At 39.8% G+C, this 24,154-nt stretch overlaps 2 protein-coding genes across 3 annotated transcripts in view; one reads left to right on the top strand and one right to left on the bottom strand.

Annotated features, from left to right (window-relative positions):
- The window catches only part of EFCAB5 (EF-hand calcium binding domain 5), a 125,878-nt gene extending 122,887 nt beyond the window's left edge, over positions 1 to 2,991 (bottom strand). The window contains 1 exon segment of the mRNA XM_068530614.1: positions 2,905 to 2,991. Coding sequence (XP_068386715.1) covers positions 2,905 to 2,957 — 53 coding nt within the window. The 5' untranslated portion in view covers positions 2,958 to 2,991.
- The window catches only part of SSH2 (slingshot protein phosphatase 2), a 241,281-nt gene continuing 219,165 nt past the window's right edge, over positions 2,039 to 24,154 (top strand). Inside the window, exons 1-2 of one of the 2 annotated variants that reach the window (XM_068530612.1) lie at positions 2,041 to 2,075; positions 2,203 to 2,305. In XM_068530612.1, the coding sequence (XP_068386713.1) occupies positions 2,243 to 2,305 (63 nt within the window). In that variant the 5' untranslated portion in view covers positions 2,041 to 2,075; positions 2,203 to 2,242. Of the gene's footprint in view, positions 2,306 to 24,154 lie in introns of both variants that reach the window. The other variant, XM_068530613.1, reaches the window with a different exon arrangement.

Below are 24,154 nucleotides of genomic sequence, written 5' to 3'. Positions count from 1 at the left end.
TTTCTGCTTGATGCTATTTTCTACACATAGGATACACTCAGCAAGAGCTCACTGAACTTGGAACAAACTTATGAGAATAATAAAATTATCTTCATTACATATGGGGCTTTACAGTTTATATTGCACTTTACATTTTTTCTCATTTGATCACAGGAATCCTGTGAGTTAGAGCTCCGTTGCAGAAATGAAGAAATTAAAGCTCAAAAAGTTTAAGCCATTTGCTCAAGGTTTTACAGAGCTGGAACTAGAAGCCAGGTCTCTGACTCCTAGGGTAGTGCTCTTTCCCACTGTAGGATTATCTTACACTGTAAGATTATCATCTTCCAAAAGAATTTAAGATTATGTTGCTACATTAAAGTAGATAATCAGTGTTGCTGTCCCTGCGTCAGTAAGAAAATTAACATATAAATACATTACTAAGACCTATTGATTTGAATAATACTTTTTTCTAGAATGATACTTTGGTTTATAAATCACGTTTCATTTATTTGCCTTCATTCAGCTATGTATAATTCTTGCCTACGCATATAGCTTCCTGTTTGATCTCCTAAGCTTTGGTTCAAAGTTCTTACTTCTGAACTTTGTCTTCTCTTTTCCTGTTTACTAAGTAGCTCTGGGAAAAACACAGTCAGATTGTTTCATCTGTGAACCATACATCTTTGTTTAATTTTGTCTCGCAGGCACTCTTGACCACCACCAGGGGGCAAAAGCCTACCAGCTGGCTTCTCTGCAGTACATTCTACATAGGACTGTACAGTACAGGGACCCTCAGTGTCTGATTCTTGATGGAACCTCCCTGCTAATTATTTCAACCACAGGGCCCCAAGGAGAGAACAAAGGCTCAGCACAGAGGGCTCTAGTGGCACTTAACCATAAAGCGGCCAGAAAGAGCTCACGACAGCTCTGTCAGTTTAAAAGAAGCAATAAGATCCAAGAGAGTTTGAGTGATAAGGCGGTGGGTTAATAACTGCAAACTCCTGAATGTGTGTGTTTTACAGCTTTGATATGTATGGTAGTATTTACCAGCACATTCACTCAAATTGAGAAACAGCTTTGTCAACTTTCTTGCCCTGTGTAATCAATCAGTGGCATTTGCATAGTGCGATTCCCCCCCACCTTCAATCTTGATTTTTCATTACATTCTTGGCTTATGTTCAGCTGACGATTTACCTTTTAGAAAACGATTTCTTTAAAATATTTAATCAGCATTCCGCATATGTCTATGAAATAATGAAATCTAAAGACGAAGGAGAGGAAAGCCCTAGGAGCAAATCCTGTTTAGCCAAGAGAACTTCTTGCCAGCAGGAAGCAAGTGGGAGGTAAATAGCAGGTTGGACCCTTCCAACTCCGTGAGCCCAGCTTTCTCGGCCTCCCAGGCTCGCTCGGCCTCTCTGCACCTCACGAATAATGAATGAGTCCTAAGGCAGGGGCCAGGATAATAGAGGAAGCACGAGGGTACCATAAAGACTCCCGGGGTATAAAATTACAAATCTTTCTTACTTTCAAAAAGTCTCATCCTAAAACATAGACTCGGAGACGGAAGGGTGGTAAAGCTCAGAAAAAGCCTCCCAAAGAGCCGGGTCAAAGGGAGGGTCTCTAGCCCAGTAAGCCCCACCCACGCTCAGAGAAAGCGTTTGAAACCCCGAGGCGCCCTTTTCCAACCGGAAACGTTTGCCTCAGGACTCTTACCTCAGTTTCTTCTCACGAAGGTGGGTTAAGCTGAGCGCCCCACCTCAGAAAATGGTCGTCCCTCAGGAGTGGGGGCTCCAGCGACCCTCAGCTCCGAGACCCCGCCCCCCAACCCACTCCACAGCCCCCGGCGCAGCCAAACTGCGTGATTCCAGAGCCAAGGAGAAAACGCGGGAGGGGGCGGCGGCCCTTGGCGCACGCACCCGGCCGGCTTCCGGCAACTCAAGGGTTACGGCCAGGCGGCGGCGCGCGCCGAGGGGAGAGGCGGTTGCTGACAGGTGGCGCCTGCGCACTGGAAGCGCTCATTGTGCCCCGCAGCTGCCGAATCGCTCGCCCGCCCGCCCGCCCGCCGCCAGTTCAGCGCGTCAGTCTGCGAGAGTCCGGTGGTGGGTGCGGAGCCTGCTGCCGTTCGCGCGGTCTCCTCCTCCTCATCCTCATCCCCGCCCCCCTCATCCCCACCCCACACCCCTTGCCTCATCCCGGCTCCGTCACCCTCCCGCCCCCCACACTCAGGACAAGAATGCCCTGCCCGGAACAGCCCAGCAGCGCCTAGATGGCTTTGGTCACGGTCCAGCGGTCGCCTACCCCCAGCACTACCTCCAGCCCCTGCGCCTCGGTGAGTCTTTCCCGGCAGCCGCTCTGCTCGCTTCTGTCACTGCGGCTCCGCTTTGCCTCAGCGGGTCCCGCCGAGCGCCACTGCGCACGCGCCGCGCCTCTTCCCAGGCCTGGGCACTCGGCTGCCGCGAACCCCCCACCCCCCCATCTTAAAGACGAGCTGCAGGAACTACAGAACGTTGATTTGTGCCCCCATCACTCTGAGCACCTAGCGCCTCACAGTCCTCGCCCCGACCCCCCCTGTGGCATGCCTTCCTCTGGCTTGAGCACTTCCTTTCGGGAATGAGTCATTCTTGCTTTTCACCCTCCCCCTTCCTTTACCCTCTGTTGCTCTGCTGCAGGGAGAGGACCCTGGGACTCCTGCGTTGCCCCATACACACACCCACATCCCCTTACCCGCACCCACTTCAGGGACCCGTTCCGTATTCGCACACTGCACGCCCTTCTCCGGGTGTCTTTCTTCACCCTGGTCACTCGCTGTCTTTTTGTGCCCTGTCCGTTGGGCTTCATTGGAGGGCTGAACGGTAGTTACTCCTTGGTTTCTCCCCTCCTCCCCTCCCCCAAAGGGTGGCCGTGGTCTCTGCTCTTTGGATCTCTTACCTCTGCGAGGTCCCGAAGCATCTGGCGCTGCTTGATGACCAGTGCCAATTCATTTACATCTTACAGACATTTATGCCTTACACTCATTGCTCATGATCGTTCTTGTTCTTGGGTCGTGTTTGTATGGCTCGTTACTTCAGATGCCTGTGCCAGTGAAGCGTGCTTCCAGAAGGAAAATACCCAGTAACCAGCCTTTTCCTGCTGGGCCCTTCTTTGCCTTCGCCCCACCCCCACTCCTTTACGCTCCATTCTTTTAGGCTTTTTTTTTTTCCTGAAAATATTTATTTTTTTAAATAAAATATTGTACCAGTGGGGGGAAATGGGATCTTTTTAAAAAAACTAGATGTTTTAGAGGGAATAAGTGGAATGAATATATGAGAAATTGGAAAAACCATTTTGAACTTCCTTCAGAACAGTAATTTAAAAAACTGTGTTGGTGGATGTAGTGGTTTCAACTTGCAAAAACGTATTCAGTAAACGCTGTACTACCTTCCACTGTAAAAATTCGGGTTACTCTTCATATGTATATGTTAACTGAGGTGTGTGTGAGTGTTGACATCTTGAAAATGTGCTGGTTTGTAATTTCAGCATAGTTTCCTGAATTTCAAAATTTTGTTGTGTAGAGTGGTGGTTTCTTTTTTCCTGAGCTAGCTTTTGCACTTTGTGTGACCAAATTGGCAGCTGTATCCTAATTCTAGAAGTGATTATACTTCAAATGTTACCTTACCTTGTGTTGTTTCCAGAGAGCAGAACTAGCTAGGATCCTTGGATAGAAGTTCAGGGAGGCAGATTTCCAATCATTCTAAGGAGGAATTTTGTAACAGTGGGGTGGACTGCCTTGCAAAATAGTGAGTGCCCATTGCTGAAAGGTTCAAGCAAAGGCCGAAGGGTCTTTTGCCTAGGAGGTGGTAAAAAGGCTGTTTCCAACTCTGAAGATTATGTGAGTTGAGAATAACTGTACTTGAAAGTTAGTGAAATATTTAAGGGTCCTCTGAAGACAAGTATCATAGGGGTGGAAATTTAATATACTTTATTCTTATATGTGGTATTTTATGCTAGTTTTTGGAAAGTCACTAACATACCATCAGACCATCTTAATTCACCCCACCAGTAAACCTTTGGAAGAAAGTGGTTACCACGCCAGATTTTGGCTGAGAAAGCAACTGAAGGTTAATTGAGTCATGTCAGCAAACCAGGAACCAGTATTATATTGACATGATTTTCCCTGGGCATTGTTGGAAGCAGTTTATGCTGTAATAATAATATATGTGTATCACGTTATCATACTAATTTTCTTGAGGTGAATGATTAGTAGTACCATATCTACTTGATGTGACTTAATTAGCCAACACTTGGTTATTTTAGAATCTGGAGGTATGTTAATAGGCACTTTTGACATAGGTAATTAAATTGATCATGTGATAAGCTCAGTTGTTGAGCTAAATGACTGGTATTTCTACATCTACTTGCTGTAGTAACCTGGGTATTTCAGTTTATATGTGGCCTGGGGAGCAAAGGAATCCTGGGACGTGTGTGTGTGTGTGTGTGTGTGTGTGTAACAGTCAGCATTGTTAGCATGACTATGACCCAGTTACCTTTCCCTTTAAATTGTTTTCCTATTCCACTTTATCCAGAGCTTTTTCAGCTGAGTTGTCTCATGGTCCTTGTGTTCCAGTATTTGACTGCTGTCCGACTTGAATATATTTGCTGTTGCATCTCTTGCTGCATGAATAAGTTGAGTTGTTTGTTTTAAAAGAGAGCAGAAAGAATCTACAGAACCATGAAAGGAGAGATTTAATTTTGTGAGGCTGGAAATTTAGGGTTTTTTAATTAATCATTTTAAGCATTCTGTTACGCTTTTTCACTGTAGGAGGTAAGACATTTTAATACCGTCAGCTCTTCAGTGTTCTTTCATTAGAGATTAAACAAATCTATTGATCATCTACTGGGTGTGAATGACTATTATAGTACCAAGATGTATAAGATATTGACCCTATCTATCAGGGTCAATAATCTTGGGAGGGAGGGGGTGAGGGAAGGGACAGGGACTAGAGGAGGAACAAACGTGAGAGAGTAGAAAAGGAGAGTGAGGGGAATGCTACTGTATGTACATGAATAGCCAGTTTGTAAATGGCCATAAGTATTGTCTGAATTCAAATTAAGATAAATTCACTAATGGCAGTAGTAGTAATAACAATATGTAACATGTAAGTGCCTTACATGGATTAACTTATTTACTCCTCACAGTATGCCCAAGGGAAATTGCTATTATCCCCATCTTACTGATGAAACTGAGGCAAAGAGCTATTAAGGAATGTACCCAGTGACACTCAGCTGTTGAAGATGTAATTGAAACACAGATGTGTCTAACTTTAAAATCTTCCATCTTTTTCCTTCCTGGTAATCAAAGAGAAGTATACATAGTTAGGTGGCTCTTGAACTAGGCCTTGAAGGATAGGTTGACGGATAGGCTGAGATAGAAGCTGGGAAGTAGAGAGTATTCCAGGTGGAAAGAAGCTATATACGCCAAGACTTAGAGACAGGAACGTACAAGGCATATCTGAAGGACTTAAATAGACCAGTTTGAGGAAGGATTTGTTTCGAAGAGTAGTCATAGATAAAGGTGGGGAGGCAGCTAGGGCTGCAAAGGGACTGCTGAGCTTAGGAATTTGAACTTGATAGAGAAGGTAATGGAGAGTCCTCAGAGGTTTTTGAGCGGATATGATCACAGTGGTGTTTTAAGAAAACTGATCTAGCAGCTGTGGGCCAGAGGGAGTTGAGAGGGAGAGAGGGCATGAGTGGAGCAGGTTAGAGGCTGTTACAGTAGCCCAGGTGTGACATAATAAAGGCATGAACTGGGAATGTGAAAGAAGGGAAGGAAAAGGACAGATGCAAGGGATTGTGGAGAAGATGCAAAGGACCTGGGATTGATTGGATATAGGGGAGGAGGAATCAGAGATGCCAACTCTTGGAATATATTGTTCTAGATGTTTCTAACTAATTGGGGGCAATTTAGGAATTATCTCTTACCTTCTGTCTTTCTGGTATGAATTTTCTGAATGGATACCTATATTGATCCAGGGTTATATAAATACAGTGAAATACCATAAAAATCTTTTACTTTTGTAAAAGTGCTTTATGCTTTTCAGAGTGTTTTGTGTTCATGGTCTAATTTAATTCTAGAATAGCCTCATAAGTTACGCAGGACAAATACCAAGGTTAAAAGGCTTGCTGAAGATTGCAAAACTGGTTGGTATAAGATCCTGCAGTAGAACTAAGTTCCTTGGCTCCTGGTCCACGGAGTGATAAGAGAGACAGCATATTAGTTTCTGATCCTGAGAACTTGACTGCCAATAGAGAAAAGGAATCAAGACTTGAGATGCAATCAAGAACTCACACTGTCTTTTGAGTTCGTTTATATATTGTCTGTTTTGACTTTCTGTCTTAACTGTCTAGAACAGAATCATCCAAGTCTTGTACAAATCATTTTTCGGTGGTACCCTTATTTGAAGCCTATTATCTCTTGGTTTACATAGAAATCTTATAAACTTGAATATTTAGTTTCCATACTCTTAGAAGATTACCAGCAGCAAAATAGGAATGGAAAGGGGCAGGTGCTACTAAAGGCAGGCTCCTTAAAGTTCTGGGAAATAGTAGTTGAATGGTTTTACAGCAAGGGAGGAGGAAGAAAACCTATAAATAGCTGACCCAAGGAAAAAATTTAGCAGTTAGGGACTACTTAATGTAAGGACAAATACCCCTCTAAAACCCAATACTCCTTCAGAGCAACTATTATGTGGTTATAGTGATGACCCCAAATCATCATAAGAAGGCTTAATCTTGTTTTGTCTTGGTTTAAGCAGTCGGAATTGAGTGAAGTGTATTTTCAGATAGAGATCCATCCAAGTTTCACCAAAGTCTTGATGTTTAAGATGCACATTTTAATTAATTGGGCAATTCATATATATATATAATTTATATATAAACGAATGGGGATGTAGGATAAATAGATATTATTGAATTATATATATTCAAATATGACCACACCTCTCTCCCTAGGCAGAGAAAATAAAGCCATAGCAAATATGAAATTGATTTATATAAGGTATATACTTAAAAGTGATGCTTTTTAATTTTTTTGAAGACTGCTTTAGAAACTTTCTTGAACTGTAGAAATAATACATGCCAGTTGTAGGAAATTTGGAAAATATGGAAAAGCACAGAAAAGAGAATAAAAGATATGTGCCATACATCTGAGCTTGTATTTTTACATAGCTGAAATGCTGCTGTATGTATAATTTTGTATGCTTTTTTAAAAAGTTTTATATATATCATAGATGTATTGCCAAATCACTTAAATGGCTGCGTTGAGTAGTTATAACTCATTCTAACCATTCCATTATTGGTGAATATCTCGGGTTTTTTCTAACTTTTTTTTCTATTATAAATTACATTGCAGTGACCATCATTGTGCATAAATATTTGACTGCATTTTGGAACATTTATTAAGATTTCAAGAAATACAATTACTGGATCATAGAGTATATACAATTTTAAGTTTCCTGTTACATAGTTATACTTCCTAGGACAGTTGTTCGCAGTTAACATTTATTCCAACCAACATAGTGTAAGAATGCTCAATTCTCTTAGCCTTATTAACACTTAGCCTTATTCTCATTTTATTGTTAATCATTGGTAATTTTTGAAGATAAACAGTAGTACCTAGTTGGCTTGATATGTATTTTATTATTAGACAAGTTGAATATTTTTTAGATGTTTATTAGGCATTTTTGTTAACTTTTTAAAAAGATAATTTTATTGAAGTATAGACTACAGGCCCTAAAATAAACCTGTTTTAATAAGTGTGCAATTCAGTGTTTTTTATAAACTTACAGAGTTGTTCAACCTTCACTATAATCCTGTATTTCTATTTTATGAGCTATTTATTCTTTTCAATCTGTGTATTCTCTTGATACGTTATGAATATTACCCCTTTATTTATTAAAACTGTTTGCTTTTTAATTGTTTGTATTACCGTTAGAATAAAGTCTACACTCCAGAGTTTTGCTAGCAAGACTTTTACTAAGGCAGCTTTGCTTACCTCTTCAGCCTTGTTTCTTCCCAAGTCCCTGCCTTGCACACTGCTCAGTCACGCTGACATGCCATGCTCCCTTTGATCTCTAGGCTTTTGCACATGCTGTTCCCTTTACCTGGAACACCTTCCCTTCATCTCTTTACCTGACTAATTCCTGCTCATCCTTCAGGTCTCAGCTTAAATGTCACTTCTTCTGGGAAGCTTCCCTGACTCCACTCCCAGACTATGGTAGGTGCTCCTTCTGTGCACAACATAGCACCCTATACTTATCCGTCGTGGCTCTTATCTCTTTATTGTACTTGACTGTTTGATTGCTTATCTCCCCAACTAACCTTTAAGCCAAGGACTGGGTCTACTTACATATTTTTGTATCACCAGGGTCAAAAATATTGGACTGTGGATCAATGGATGGATCGATGGATATAGTCGTATTTAGCAATTTTTTCCATTTTGAGTTCTTCCATTGTTTTTAAAGACTGATTTGTTTCTAGAAGCCCAAAGAATATGACCACCCTTAAGACTTTTTAAAAATTTTTATTTATTTATTTATTGGCTGCATTGGGTCTTCGTTGCTGTGCGTGGGCTTTCTCTAGTTGGGGCGAGTGGGGGCCACTTTTTGTTGTGGGCTTCTCATTGCGGTGGCTTCTCTGTTGCGGAGCATGGGCCCTAGAGCACCTGGGCTTCAGTAGTTGTGGCGCACGGGCTCAGTAGTTGTGGCTCACAGGCTTTAGAGCGCAGGCTCAGTAGTTGTGGCACATGGGCTTAGTTGCTCCGCGGCGTGTGGGATCTTCCCGGACCAGGGCTCGAACCCGTGTCCCCTGCATTGACAGGCAGATTCTTAACCCCTGCTCCACCAGGGAAGTCCCTACCCTTAAGACTTTTGATAAATATTGCTAAATTGTCCTCCATAAAAGTTGAATCAAATTTTGTTGACGAGCTGTGTATAAAAATGTCTGCTTCATTGTACCCTCATCAGCCCTGAATATTGTCATCATTTGTTTTCTTTATCATGATAAGAGCTCTTGTTTACTGAACATTTACTGTGTGCCAAACACTGTGCTAAGTACCTTACGTGCATTATATTGTTTAATTTTTACATCACTCCTGTGGTTTAGTTATTATTATCTCTAATTTACAAAGAAAATTGAGGCTCAAGGAAGTAAAATGAATTGCCCAAGATTATAGGTCTGGTGTCTGACCCCAGAACTCTCTTCAACACTAGTATTTTATTATTGTTTTGAGTTGCCTTTTTTTTTTTAAGTCAGAGGTTAAACATTTTTCAAATACTTACCGTTGTTTATTTTATAGTCCCTGTTTTTCAAGTCATTCATGTGATGAGCCCAGCTTTCATCGTGGAGTTATTTTTGCCATATTGATTTGTAAATATTCTTTATATACTTATAATATTAACCTTTTTCTGTTATGTTGCACATTTTGCCTTGGTTTTCATTTGCCATTCTGTTTTATTTGTTTTTTATTCATTTTGATGTACAGACATTAAAAAATTTTAATGCTGTCATTTCAGAGTCTGTGTGTGTGTGTGTTTCCATTGTTTTTCTACTTAGTTCAATTTTCCATCAATAGAGTAGAGAAATATTCACTGATATTTTCTTAAGTTGTTTTATAGATTATTTTTATACTTAATTTTACTGCATGGTGTGAGGTAAATATTAAATTAATTTTGTTCCAAATAGTTAACTTGTCCCAGTTCATTTTATGAAACAATCACTCCTTTTTTCTAATTCCACCTCTGGGAAATACTACATTAGGGTATAAGCTAGAGTGTGTTCCAGTGAAGTTCCATTGCTCTTCCCACAGGAGTTTAGTTAGGTTAGCACGTATTATTTAGTATTCATTAAATTGTGCGCACAGTGACTTCCCTGGTGGCGCAGTGGTTAGGAGTACACCTGCCAGCACAGGGGACGCGGGTTCGATCCCTGGTCCGGGAAGATCCCGCGTGCTGTGGAGCAACTAAGCCCATGCGCCGTAACTACTGAGCCTGCACTCTAGAGCCCGCGAGCCACAACTACTGAAGCCTGTGCACCTAGAGCCCGTGCTCTGCAACAAGAGAAGCCACCGCAGTGAGAAGCCCACGTACTGCAATGAAGAGTAAGCCCCGCTCGCTGCAACTAGAGAAAGCCCGTGCGCAGCAACGAAGACCCAACGCAGCCAAAAATAAATAAATAAATATTTAAAAAAAAGTTGTGTGGACAGAAAATAAACTTAAACTAGCTTAGATTTTAAAATTTGACTGGTGTCTGGAAAGTCCAGAGGAAGAGCAGTTCTTTGGTACTTAAAATGTGTCTTCAAGTCTCTTGTCCTTTCTATCTGGCTTTAGTGAGTGGGAGCAGATTCTAGATTATGCCCTGTCTGAAAAAGGCACCATGCAGAGCCCACACTGCCTTCCTGTGTATCACCGTTGCATATCGTTCCAGGTTCCAGCAGCTTAGAGCTTTGCAATTTTTCCATTAAATGCCTGCTGTCGTGTTGGCTACACAGTGCCTAGCCCATAGTAGGCATTCTCATGTCCATGTGTTTCATTTATTTGTTCATTCATTCAAGAAACCTAGCTGTAGTAGGGAAACTATTTCAAAAAAAAAAAAAAACCAAGCAGTTTGATTATTGATACGACTCTACCCAATTTGAAATATGCCAGAGGTCAGGTGTACATGGGAGGTGAGACCTAAGGAATCTTGTTAATCAGCAAATAGGTACTGAGTGCTGTTTTGTGCAGGTAATGCCATCCATTCTCTTACTCTGGTTCTCAGCACTGTCTTTTTCAGATACATTTACAAACTGCCCTGCATTTTCCTGTGCAGCTGAGCAGTATAGCTGCTGTTCACAGTGCCCCTCATTTTCCTGTTTGTCAAGAGAAAGTCAGGTGAGGTGATCTTGGCTCCAAAATGTAATGAAAGTCCCATGGTTCCCTTGATTTTCTGAAAGTGAAATAATTTCACTTACTTGGTGGGAGAGGATATGCTTAGAAAGAAATGGGCAGAAGTAATGTACTGTGTTGCAGCCTAGATTTTTTGGAGCTGTTTGATTTTTTTTTTTTTTTTGAAGTAATTTAGTACCTTTTTTGTATCCTGTGCTATACTTGATTCTGAAGGTATCTATTTCTTTACTTATTCATGCCAGGATTGGGGACCCAGCAGCCAGTTAGTCCCTGGCCTCAGGAAGCTTAGAGTATAGTAGAAAGATTGGTATTAAATAAGTAATTATATTACAGTGTAGTAATTACAATTGATGTATAAGCCTTGAGGAAGAGAAAGAAGGCCAGCAAGGACTTCTGAGTTGAGCCTTAACGAGTGAGTGGAGTTGACCAGCAATTAGAGGGTGAGTAGCAGGAGGGAGGCAGGCATTTCTAAGCATGAACTTAAGGCACAGGGCCAGAAATGGCACGTGTGTGCTGAAAACCACAAGCAGTACAGTGTTGATGCTGTATAAAGTGCAGAAAATGGGGCTGGAGAAGCAAAGATAACTTCTTTTGAACTGTAACACATGTGCCCTTACTTTGGCTTTCCTTTAAAGTGAATTTGTTGAAATTTGTGATATGAGCAAGAAACCTTAAAGTATAACTGCATAGCTACCATTTTTCAAGTGTTTGCTGTGCTGTAGACACTGGATTCAGCATTAACAGGCATCACAACAATGATTTGAAGAAGTACTATAATTGTTCCCATTTTACAGATGAAGAAACTGATTTTTCGGAGAGGTGTCTAGACTCTCCCAACTAGGAGTGGCAGAGCCGGGACTTAAACTTTGGTTGTCACACTCAGAGACCAACTACTAGACTAAATTACCTTCTAGGTGTTAGAATTAGTCTCAGTGTCTAGGTGCTGTTTGATTTCTTCTTCTTTTTTTCTTTTTTGGACCATTTTGCTTCCTGTTTGTCCTCCTTTAGTTTAAGTCACTGCAATTTGAGTCATTTTGCTGCTTATGCCTTGGTACTTGATAAACTCAGTTCAGCAGAAGTTTGTTGAGAACCTTCTCAAGCACTATGGGATGATATAAGGCATTATCCTTGCCTTAGAATTTAAAAGTCTAGTAGGGGAAGGCAGCTATAAGCTAAGCATGAATTAAAACAAAACAAAACAAACCCTAGTATGGTGAGGGCAATAGGAGAGGCACAAACCAAGTGTGAACATGGGAAGAAGATACCAATTCTGTAGGGCATGCTGGACAGGAAATGTTTAACAGATCAACTGGAAAAGTTGGAGGAGCAAAAGATTTTTGCAGCTAAGAAAATGAAAGATATGTTTATTATTTCTAAATATTAATCTCTTTCAGTTCCATTCACAATTAGAAGCCAGTTTTCTCTACAGGGTGATTATTGTAAGATATTGTTGTCTAAGGCATGGTAGCCAGATACTGAAGCTTCTATCTTTGAAAAATGTGTGTTTGTAGGTATTACCTTGCCCCTTGCCTGTTCTTCCTCTCCCACCTCTATACCTTCCCCCACTTAAAGAAAAACAACGACAACCTCTTTTTTACTGCTTCATATAGGTGAATGTATGAAATTATATTTACTGAACTTTAAGGGAAGACATTTCTGTGCAAGTTAATTATTAGAGCAATGATTTTCCAGTTGTTGCTTCAAACAGTTTTATAAAAAGAGCAACAATTTGGGAGAGCCCTTTTTTCACATTAATGATATTTAGTGCGTCTCAGGCAGGAATTAAAGTAAACCACAGGTTAGCAACTCATAACACATTATCTTAGTCTATTAGGGAAGCTCATTGATTCTTTGGGGTTTAAGAAAGTGATTGTGGTTTAGAATAAAAATAGTATTTGCCAGTGATTCTAATATAAATCACATGGGAGTGGGGAATCCCTAAAAGTATTTTCATTTCTCTTCTTAGGCCTTCAGAAATGCCTGTAGCAACATGAAGCAGTCTAGCATAGTGGTAAAGAGTGTAAGGTCTGGAAACAGCCTGCCTGAATCTGAACCCTGCCTTTACAACTTACTAGACTTAGACAACTCACTTAACTGTTCTATGCTTCAATTTGCCCATCTGTAAAATAGGGGTAATAATAGTACTTCTTTCACAGAAATAAGCATTAAATGAGAGAATGCCTTAGCATCATGCCTGGCACCAAATAAGCATGCGCTCATGAAGTATTAGTCATTTTTATAATGATGGTGATTTAGAGTTGCTATTTGGTTATTAAGCAATTTTTCGTTATAACACAGATTTGGTGGGGAGGATATTTGTTTTATGGCGGTATAATTCAAATGAATAGCCTATTTCAAGGGTTAGTTTCTCTTTACCTTTTTTCTTTCTTTTGTATTTTTTTAACTCAATAATAGCTATATTTTAAAAATTGGGGAATCTCAGCTCTAGATGCCAATCTCCATGACAAAGTATGTTGTGTTTGATTTTGTAATGACCCTGGAGCACCATACAGAATAATAATGTAACTGTAATCTTTAAAAAAATTTTTCACTTGAGAGCTTATCAGTTTTCTAGGCCATGCTTAGCAGCATTTTTAAAAAAAATTTATTCATTTTATTTTTGGCTGCACTGGGTCTACGTTGCTGCGTGCGGGCTTTCTCTAGTAGCAGTGAGCGGGGCTACTCTTCGTTGTGGTGCGCGGGCTTCTCATTGCGGTGGCTTCTCGTTGCGGAGCACGCGCTCTAGGTGTGCGGGATTCAGTAGTTGTGGCACACAGGCTCAGTAGTTGTGGCTCGCAGGCTCTAGAGCACAGGCTTAGTAGTTGTGGCGCACGGGCTTAGTTGCTCCGCGGCATGTGGGATCTTCCCAGACCAGGGCTCAAACCCGTGTCCCCTGCATTGGCAGGCGGATTCTTAACCACTGTGCTACCAGGCAAGTCCAGCAGCATATTAATCTGTTGAATGTTTGGCTATATGGTAGCCACTGTAAGTGGTCACCTTAGTTTGTATCGTAGACTGAATATGTTGGTGTTTTTTTGTTGTTTTTTTTTAAATTAATTTATTTATTTATTTATGGCTGTGTTGGGTCTTCGTTTCTGTGCGAGGGCTTTCTCTAGTTGCGGCAAGTGGGGGCCACTCTTCATCGCGGTGCGCAGGCCTCTCACTATCGCGGCCTCTCTTGTTGCGGAGCACAGGCTCCAGACGCGCAGGCTCAGTAATTGTGGCTCACGAGCCTAGTTGCTCCGCGGCATGTGGGATCTTCCCAGACCAGGGCTCGAACCCGTGTCCCCTGCATTGGCAGGCAGATTCTCAACCACTGCGCCACCAGGGAAGCCCCTATGTTGGTGTTTTTAATGATCGAGGTTATGAATCATGTAGCAAAATAGAACAGAAATTGACAGATTTTTTTTTAACATCTTTATGGGAGTATAATTGCTTTACAATGGTGTGTTAGTTTCTGCTTTATAACAAAGTGAATCAGTTATGCATATACATATATCCCCGTATCTCCTCCCTCTTGCGTCTCCCTCTCTCCCACCCTCCCTATCCCGCCCCTCTAGGTGGTCACAAAACACCAAGCTGATCTCCCTGTGCTATGCGGCTGCTTCCCGCTAGCTATCTATTTTACATTTGGTAGTGTATATATGTCCATGCCACTCTCTCACTTTGTCACAGCTTACCCTTCCCCCTCCCCGTTTCCTCAAGTCCATTCTCTAGTAGGTCTGCGTCTTTATTCCCGTCTTGACCCTAGGTTCTTCATGACCATTTTTTGTTGTTATTTTTTAGATTCCATATATATGTGTTAGCATACGGTATTTGTTTTTCTCTTTCTGACTTACTTCACTCTGTATGACAGACCCTAGGTCCATCCACCTCACTATAAATAACTCAATTTCATTTCTTTTTATGGCTGAGTAATATTCCATTGTATATATGTGCCACATCTTCTTTATCCATTCATCTGTTGATGGACACTTAGCTTGCTTCCATGTCCTGGCTATTGTAAATAGATTTTTTTTTTTTTAAATATTTTATTTATTTATTTATGGCTGTGTTGGGTCTTCGTTTCTGTGTGAGGGCTTTCTCCAGTTGCGGCAAGTGGGGGCCATTCTTCATCGCGGTGCGCGGGCCTCTCACTATCGCGGCCTCTCTTGCTGCGGAGCACAGGCTCCAGATGCGCAGGCTCAGCAATTGTGGCTCACGGGCCCAGTCGCTCCGCGGCATGTGGGATCCTCCCAGACCAGGGCTCGAACCCGCGTCCCCTGCATTGGCAGGCAGACTCTCAACCACTGCGCCACCAGGGAAGCCCAGATATTTTTTAAATATGGAGACTCTGAGGACACTGAATGTATTTATGGGTTTAAATATATCTTTGTATAAGGAAACAATAGGTGAAAAGAATGATCTGTCTAATCTAGCTATACCAAGCAGTTGACAGTAGAAATTGAATGCAGCTTTTTGAAGATGCATTTCTAAAGCAACTGGATGAACTCACATATGATATAACAAGAGAGCTTTGGTTCAGACTTTGGTTGCACTTTGATTACAGTTTTTATTATTGAACCTGTCAGAAAATAGAGACAACCTATTTCTTCTTAGAGTACTGAAAAAAATTGCATTAAGATTTCTATAAGCACAATATTTTGATTTGCCTTTTTGATCTGTCTATACAAGCTTCAGCTTTCTCAACTCAGCATTTTTATGCTGATTCTGTGGTTTCCAATTAAACTTCAAAGGAAGTTGTGCTGGCTGTAAAGGAAGTCTGGTTAGGCAAGGTGTGGCTGAAAAATCCAGGAACTCCTCCACTTGCCTACAAAACATTCTTGAGGGATATAGAATCTTGAAAATTAAATATAGGGCTCTTAGGAGAAAGAAAATATGCTTAGGAGATTTCCATTTAAGCACCATTTTTTGTAGGATTTTAATCTATAAGATTAAAAAAAGAAAATTTGGGGCTTCCCTGGTGATGCAGTGGTTGAGAATCTGCCTGCCAGTGCAGGGGACACGGGTTCGAGCCCTGGCCTGGGAAGATCCCACATGCCGCGGAGCAACTAGGCTCGTGAGCCACAATTACTGAGCCTGTGCGTCTGGAGCCTGTGCTCCGCAACAAGAGAGGCCGCGATAATGAGAGGCCCGCGCACCGCGATGAAGAGTGGCCCCCACTTGCCGCAACTAGAGAAAGCCCTCACGCAGAAACGAAGACCCAACACAGCCATAAATAAATAAATAAAATGAATAAACCCAAAGTTTAAAAAAAAAAAAAAAGAAAATTTTATTAAACAAAACCATGAGAAGTCTTCTTGTGTTCTTAAAATTGTCTTATAGAAGACTAGTTGTGGCGCAAAGTGAAAAAGTTTAAAGGCCCAAGGCTGATTTGAACCTCTCTGTTTCATGAGCTTGTTTAGAGTGCTAGTACATGGAAAGTTAGAAAGAGAGGTATTGCTCACCAAATTAGTGGTTGGTTTGTTTCCAGTTGTCTTTTCAGGTGAGTCATGGCACTTAGAGGAAGATAGTGTTTTAACAGGTCCCAGGCTTATGTTTTTGTTTTGTTTTGTTTTTTCCCATAGATTTTTTTTTCACTTTATTGAATGGCATTCACTTGCAAACATTTATTAAGTTCCTACTGTGCATAAGACTTTATATCATTTAAGCTTCTAGTACAGTGTACTCTTTTAAAACAAATTGCCTTATCTTGAACGTGTGATCTAGAAAATTGGATGATTGAGGTTCTGGGTTTTATTCTTTCTTCTTATGTGCTGAAATCTCCCATTTGATTTTGTACTTTTAAATTTTGTATTCTATTTGTGTCTCACATTTCTGAAATAACTGTGATAGTGATTCTCTAATTAGAAATAACTTTTCTGCAATAGTTGTGTGGACTCCAAAGTGAAACCTTATAGTGTAGAATGGGATCACATGTGGTCCTAATTCAAAGACAAGGAAAGAAATTATTGAAATGGACAGTTGCCTTTGGAAGATATTCGAATATACAAAAGTGTTATTTGAAACTGTATGGGTCAATAGTTTAGAAAATACCTTATAAGATAATTATCTCTTGACCCCCTCCCTAAAATTAGGAAGTTCTCTTTTCTCATTTCCTTTTTGCCTACTTCACTGGATTTATTATTGACTTTCTAAAATACCATTCTGGAAATTGAGAGCAGAATTCTTCAAGATCAGTAGCCAATGTGACAGTGATATTGAAATAATGAATTTTTTTTAATGCTGCTAAAACTTTCTTGATTATATTCCTCAGAAGAAAAGTATTCTGTACACTGGCCCTGAGTATACTTTTCTTCCCTGCCAAATCCAGACCCCAAAGGACAGTTTCCCTCTCTGGCTAACTTAATAATGATTTTCTGTCTTAAATTCTTGTTCTTAAGGAAGTAGGCTGTATTGTAGCATAGTGGTTAAATTGACTTTAAGTTCTAGAGCCAGATTCTGGAGTTAAAATCCCAGCTCTCCCACTTACTAGGTGTAGACCTTGGGAAAATAACCTTTCTAAGCTTCAGTTTCCTTATATTATAGGATTTTTGTTGGCTTTCATGAAATAACTAAATGAAAGCTTAACACAATGTCTAGGACTATAGCATAGTGAGTGTTCGGTAGCTGCTAGTGATTACTAATGTTAAGTAGATTTAATTCTTTGCTTTTTGCACATTATTACATAATAGTATTTAATTTTTAAAGATTAATATGATTATATGATTTGGAAGCTTGGCTTCCAAAGCGAATTTATTATAGGTGATATATTTGGGTCTTTACTGAATTGTGTCAAATATGTATTACTTTCACATGGGTCACTTTATGAGAAGTTGTACACCCTGGATTGAAATTAGCAAAACCATCCTTGTAATGGTAATGAAGTGATATGTAATGAAGTGCACTTGAAGATAGTGAAAACTGTAGTTTGTGGTTATCTACAGCTACCCTTAAAGCTGTTAAAATTCTTTTTAGATAAAGATGCAGTGACCTTTTGCACTAAGCATATGAGTCCAAAATTTAATGCTCAGTGAGCACACATGAGTGGTATTTAAAATAATTCAGCCATTCATTTATATTATTTGTCCAAAGAATTGACAAGGAATAGTCTTCTGACAGTTGAGATGTGTGTCATTTCTCGAAACTGCTTCTAGTGAAAGTCTCCATTATTTAGCTATCCTAAATGACAGCCTTTTTGAAATGTCCCCCAACATCATCCCTCACCTGTGACATTTGAGTTTTTGTAAAATTCTGACTTAATAGTTTTGGACATCAGAACCCTAAACCTTTTACCAGTAATGTACAGTGGTGGTGCAAGCTCACCTTATTGTTAAGATTACTGAATCACAACCCAGTCTCTTGTTTGGGGAATTTGGATGCATTGATTTTTATATTTCCTTGCTACTTCTATGAAACAAATCCAGCAGGTTTCTTGGACCTTTGATGACTGTTGAAATCTTGGGGTTTATTCATAAATATTGCTTCCTAGGGTTTCACAGAGTTCCAGAACTAGAAAATTGACTATTCTAACTCCTGTTAAATAGTTTCTAGTTTGGTTCTAGTGATAAAGTTCAGAATAACTCATCTTTTGGGCAGTTTCAGAAGAGTTTTTGCTATAGTAAAAGCTCTGTACTACATCTTTATTAGGAATTGATTGGAGGTTTTCTGCAATGCTAGGCATTCAAGTAGGCTCCTGGGTTCTAGGCTAGACCTACTGAGAGGTATAATACAGAAGGTCACACATTTAAATGTGGCGGTGGGATTATGCAGGTGACCAAAATTAATGAAATTAGCCAAATGGGGCTTGTGGTAAGTTGGAGACTTTAAGCTGTATTGTCAGGGGCTGCCAGTTGTGACCAAGTGAGAGTGCAGACCCAGTGTTGTGGGAAAAGTCTTCTATTTCAAGAAACACTAGTAATGCAGACTGTTACGTGAAATCTCTTGATTCTTAAATGTTGGCAACTGAATTGTCTGGGAATGATTTTTTGGCTACAAGTAACAAAAGACCGTTTAAAACATAAGAATATTTTTGGCTTGTCTAGCAGGAAATCCAAAGATATATAGTTCAGGACTAACTCATTCAGCAGCTTAACAATATCATAAGGATCCAAGCTCTTTATGTCTTTATGTTCTACCATTGATAGTATGTTGGATTCCCATTTTTATACTTGTCTCCACATAAAAGATGTCTGTTGTAGCCCCAGGCAGTACATCCATGTTTGATGCAAGAAGGGGTGAAAGGTACAGTGCCAGCAATTAGCTTTACTTTTAATTAGGAAAGCAAAAGTTTTCCTGGAAACCAACCCCATTCCTAGCCAACTTCTCTTTAAGTCTCTGGCCAGAACTTAGGTTACATGGTTATCTCTAGCTGCAAGAGAGCCTGGGAAGTGCAGTTATATGACTTTCCATCTTAATCATTGAGTGGCAACAAGGGAGAAATATGTTTGGAATGTCTGTTGTCAAACTTTATCTATCATAACAACTAATGAAGTTTAAAGAAATGTATCTTGAGAGCTAAACAGAACACATCCGTGGCACAGATTTGTCTTGTGGGCCACTAGTTTGTGGACACATTATCACAGTACCCCCCCTCCGCCCTAGTTTAGTACTCTACTGCTTGTTATGGCTTCTATCAGTTAGTTATTTTATTAGGTTTCCAGGGTAACCTAGTCGAAAAGAGATATCTTTTCATAATGCAGAAGGAATGTTGAAATTAGAAAGCTTGCATTTGGGGCTTCCCTGGTGGCGCAGTGGTTAAGAATCCGCCTGCCAATGCAGGGGACATGGGTTGGAGCCCTGGTCCGGGAAGATCCCACATGCCCCAGAGCAGCTAAGCCTGAGTGCCACAACTACTGAGCCTGCACTCTAGAGCCCGAGAGCCACAACTACTGAGCCCATGTGCCACAACTACTGAAGCCCGTGTGCCTAGAGCCCATGCTCTGCAACAAGAGAAGCCACCGCAATGAGAAGCCCGCGCACCACAACCAAGAGTAGACCCCGCTTGCCGCAACTAGAGAAAGCCCACGCCCAGCAACAGAGACCCAAAGCAGCCAAAAATAAATAAATAAATAAATAAATTTATTTTTAAAAAAAAGAAAGCTTGCGTTTAAGTCCTGTTATAAAGACTTGTTAACAGTGTAATATTGGACAAGTTTGCTTAAACTTTCTGTGCCTCTCATTCTTCATCTGGAAAATGGGCATATAATATTGCAGTATAGCATAGTGGTTAAGTGCAGAGGCTGTGGAATCAGAAAGACCTAAGTTGGATCCTATCTCTGCCAAGCAAGTTGCACAATCTCTCTTCTTGTTAATTCTTCTGTAAAATGAGGTTAATATTTGTACTTATTTCACAGATTCTTTATGAAGACCAAATGAGATACAGTGAAGTCCCACCTTAGCCAGGTTTGAAAGTTAACATATAGGAAAAAATCAAATTATAGTTAAAATTACCCTTGAAAAAAATCTCTTAAATCACACATAAAGAACAATATTCATGGTTTGGGCATACAACTCTGTAACTGAGACTGTCTGAGGGGACACAGTTTCTCCCATCTCATGCTCATTTTGTTGCATGCACTTTTTTTAAAAAGTTAATTAATTAATTTATTTATGGCTGCGTTGGGTCTTCGTTGCAGCGCATGGGCTTTCTCTAGTTGCGGCAAGCGGGGTCTACTCTTCTTTGTGGTGCACGGGCTTCTCATTGCAGTGGCTTCTCTTGTTGCGGTGCGCGTGCTCTAGGCACATGGGCTTCAGTAGTTGTGACACGTGGGCTCAGTAGTTGTGGCTCTCGGGCTCTAGAGCGCAGGCTCAGTAGTCGTGGCACTCGGGCTTCGTTGCTCCGCGGCATGTGGGATCTTCCCGGACGAGGGATCTAACCCGTGTCCCCTGCATTGGCAGGCAGATTCTCAACCACTGGGCCACCAGAGAAGCCCCTGCATGAACTTGTTGAATGTAATGGCATGTAAAGTCATGTGAGCTATAACATAACTTATATTTTCATTCATATTTATTCTCTTATGAGCACATGTAATCAAATTAGCATAAATTAAATGCATATTTGATGCAACTTGAGAGTTATTATTTGTGAGATGCTTAGCATAGAACCTGTCCCTTTTAAGCCTTCAATAAATGGTAGCTATTGCTGTTAGCATAGGTATAACATGTGCTGTTTTAGGATGAAGAAATTGAAGTTGTCCAGGGCTTAGCTTGACTCCTATGTGCAACATGGACCAGTGATGATTCTTTTTTCCTGCCACACCAGCCAAAATTTATGACAGATGAGTGTAGCCAAGGGAATAATGTCACTATTTTAGGGGTTAAGATGAGGGTTATGAATTGTATTTCAAGGGAAAACTCTAACATTACTGCCTCCAAATTTATAAGCCAAAATTAACATGATCCCCCAAAATATGCTAATTTTTTCTTTTTTGTTGTTTAAGTTGGATGTATGTCATTTACACAGAAGAATATTTTGATTTTTTTAATGCAAAAAATTTTTTGCTTGCTTTTAAATTTATGATGTAAAGGTTTTTAAAAGACAAAGTGATATTAAGTGGAATGCAAGATGTCAGGAAGCCCTAATGATAAAATTCATCTGGGAAGTCAGTCATCAAGGATGTTAATCGTATTCAAGTAAAGCTACACTGAACCCTAAACAGTTATAGGTGATCTGTATGACAGCATTGACACATATGTCTGACAAGATCTTATACCACTGACAAAAAGTGCTTATTGTATATATAATGATACCATAATCTTTGTACACTTACTTTCTGAATAACGTGCAGTTGTTGCTTAAAATACTTTGGGACTTCAGTTGCTTGGGTCAGATTGTGGTGCTTCAAATATAATTAATCGCATAAAGAGTAAGGCATAAATATATCTTAAGAAATTGCCATGTAGGAAGACAAATAGACCCCCCTTTTCTCAGAGGAAGTACTTATTTTGCAGGTTACTATGGGCAAGGATGCAACCTCTGAATGTTTTTCTTGAGGATCCAGAATTTAAAAGTAAGAATAACAGTGATAGAAAGTAAAACTCTAAGATCAATAATATGCTTTTGTTCAAGTGCTGTCAGGTATATTCTACTGGAAGTAAAGTTGTCTAAATTTGTACCTTATCACTCGTTGCTTGGTATAGAGTTGTCTTGTTTTTAAACGAAGGAGGAAAATCTTGTTTTAAAGTGACTCATGTAGTGATGTAGTATGTTAGTAATGGGGTGGGTGTTTCTTTACTCAATATGAGAACTAGTAATAACAGATACTGACAATTTTCCCATAGAATTTAACTCATATGGGGAATTCTCAGGAATCTGTGTACAGGTAGGTACCTGGTTCCAGAAGTTTAATAGTAAGAATCATTAAATATCACTGCTATATGACCATGGGAATTTGTGTGGCATTTACAATATATGAGTTATAATTAGCTTATACTTTTAAGACTTCAGATATATAACAGTCTCTTATCCGTGATTATTTTTCTCCTAATGTCCTTTGAGACCCATTCATTTTCGATCGGATGATTTATCCATTTAGAGTTAATTAAATTCAGCTACTGAGTCTTATTTTATGGTGTTTCTTTTCTTTTCTTTTTTAATCTTACTGTAGTTATGGAACTAGGTCTAATGGAGACTTGATTTTTGTATCTTTACAGCTGTGCAGGTATTGCCATGATACCGGGAAATACTGTTTGCTAGTAAAAGGGGGAGAAGTATGGATAACTGGAAAGATACTTAGACATTTCTTTTCCTACGTACAGAGATTTGGAGATGTTTTAAATTTCCTATAAGAGAAGTTGTATTGAAACGTAAGTTATTTTTACAATAAGGAAGAGTATAGTTTTTAATAATAAATATTCTAAAGCTAAGAGAGGTTTGGAGAAACTCTTGATGAAAAACTTAGGGAACGGATTGAAACGTAATTAAGGTTTTGGCAGGGTTGATGCACTTTGACTCTGATTGCTAGTCTTATCTTGGAGAGAATTAGAGAGTTTTTAAAAGCAAGAAAATGTTTAAGGCAGATGTTGATGAAGAGTAGCCAATTTGGCTCTGGACTTTAAGTTTTTTCTTTATTTATTTGGAAGATTTCAGTTAAGGAGTTCCAGGATTTGAGTAATAAGATTAATTCTTTTAAAAAACATGAAAGAGCTTATACATTCAAAAGACTGTTGTCTAGTCCCCAAGGGAAATGGACAATGTACTTGTGCAAATGATGCAACTTTGCTTAGTATCTTTGGAGCTCCTTTTTTGGCATTGCCTTCAGTTCTTTTAAGTACCTCCAAAGGTAGCAAATCTTCCTTTGAAGGTGAATTTGATTCTTGGAAATAGCCAAAAATAACTTGTATCCATATCTGATGAATATTAATTAACCAATCTAAAACAGCTTAGTTGAGTGTCTTTCATATTTCAGGCCCTAAGGGTGTAAGAATGTTTAAAATAATCAGTCCCTGCCTTCAAAGTTGTGGGGCAAGAGTTGGTACATAACCCTGGGGCAGATGGCACATCCAAAGACTGTTCAAGGGATTTGGCAGGGAGATGCATAGCAGAGAAGTGGACTCTAAAGCCCTACTTACAAAATTAATAATTTTAGTAAAAGAAAGGAAATGAAGATAGGCCTGTCTATAAGTTAGTGAGATAAATTTTTGTGAGTCATGAACTGGCTTAAACACAGTTTCCAAGCAGATATTCCAAAAATATTTCCAATAGTGGGATATCATAGAACCTCTTAAGATGACCATTTAAAAAGAACACTCATTGTGTTGGTTAAAAAATAAACTTTCATTAGTTTATTTTTTTGGAGGCTTAAATTGAATTCTCTATTTTTACCTTAAGAGATATTCTCAAAAAGTATTCAACGTGTAAATTTAACATAGAGTTTGTCCATTGTTTCCTACCTCTCCTAGATGCCTCTCCCCACCTAAGGCTAAAGAAGACAGTCTCCTTTCACAGCAAATGTGAGGGGGAGAGAGGGAGAAAGAGGTAGTAAAACTGAAGAATATTTTGAGCTGATCCATCTCAGAGACAGAGTAGTTAAAATTAGATACTTTTTTTCCCCCCTCAAAATGTTAAAGATGTTAAATGACAGAAATAAACTTCAGAGCAAAAAAACCAGATTATTGAGATTGGTTTTAGGGGAACAGGAAATGAATGATAGATAAAGTGACCTTATAATTTATTCCAAACCAGGATGATAATGGGAATGAAAGGGGTGCTAGTGGTCATTTCACTGTGTGGCAGATGTTAACTAGGAAGTGCGAACTGGGACATATGGCCACTCTAT

This window comes from Eschrichtius robustus, chromosome 20 (genome assembly GCF_028021215.1).
Source record: "Eschrichtius robustus isolate mEscRob2 chromosome 20, mEscRob2.pri, whole genome shotgun sequence".
Classification (NCBI taxonomy): domain Eukaryota; kingdom Metazoa; phylum Chordata; class Mammalia; order Artiodactyla; family Eschrichtiidae; genus Eschrichtius; species Eschrichtius robustus.
The sequence above is the reverse complement of the archived record's forward strand: the minus strand, read 5'-3'. Positions and strand labels throughout refer to the sequence as shown.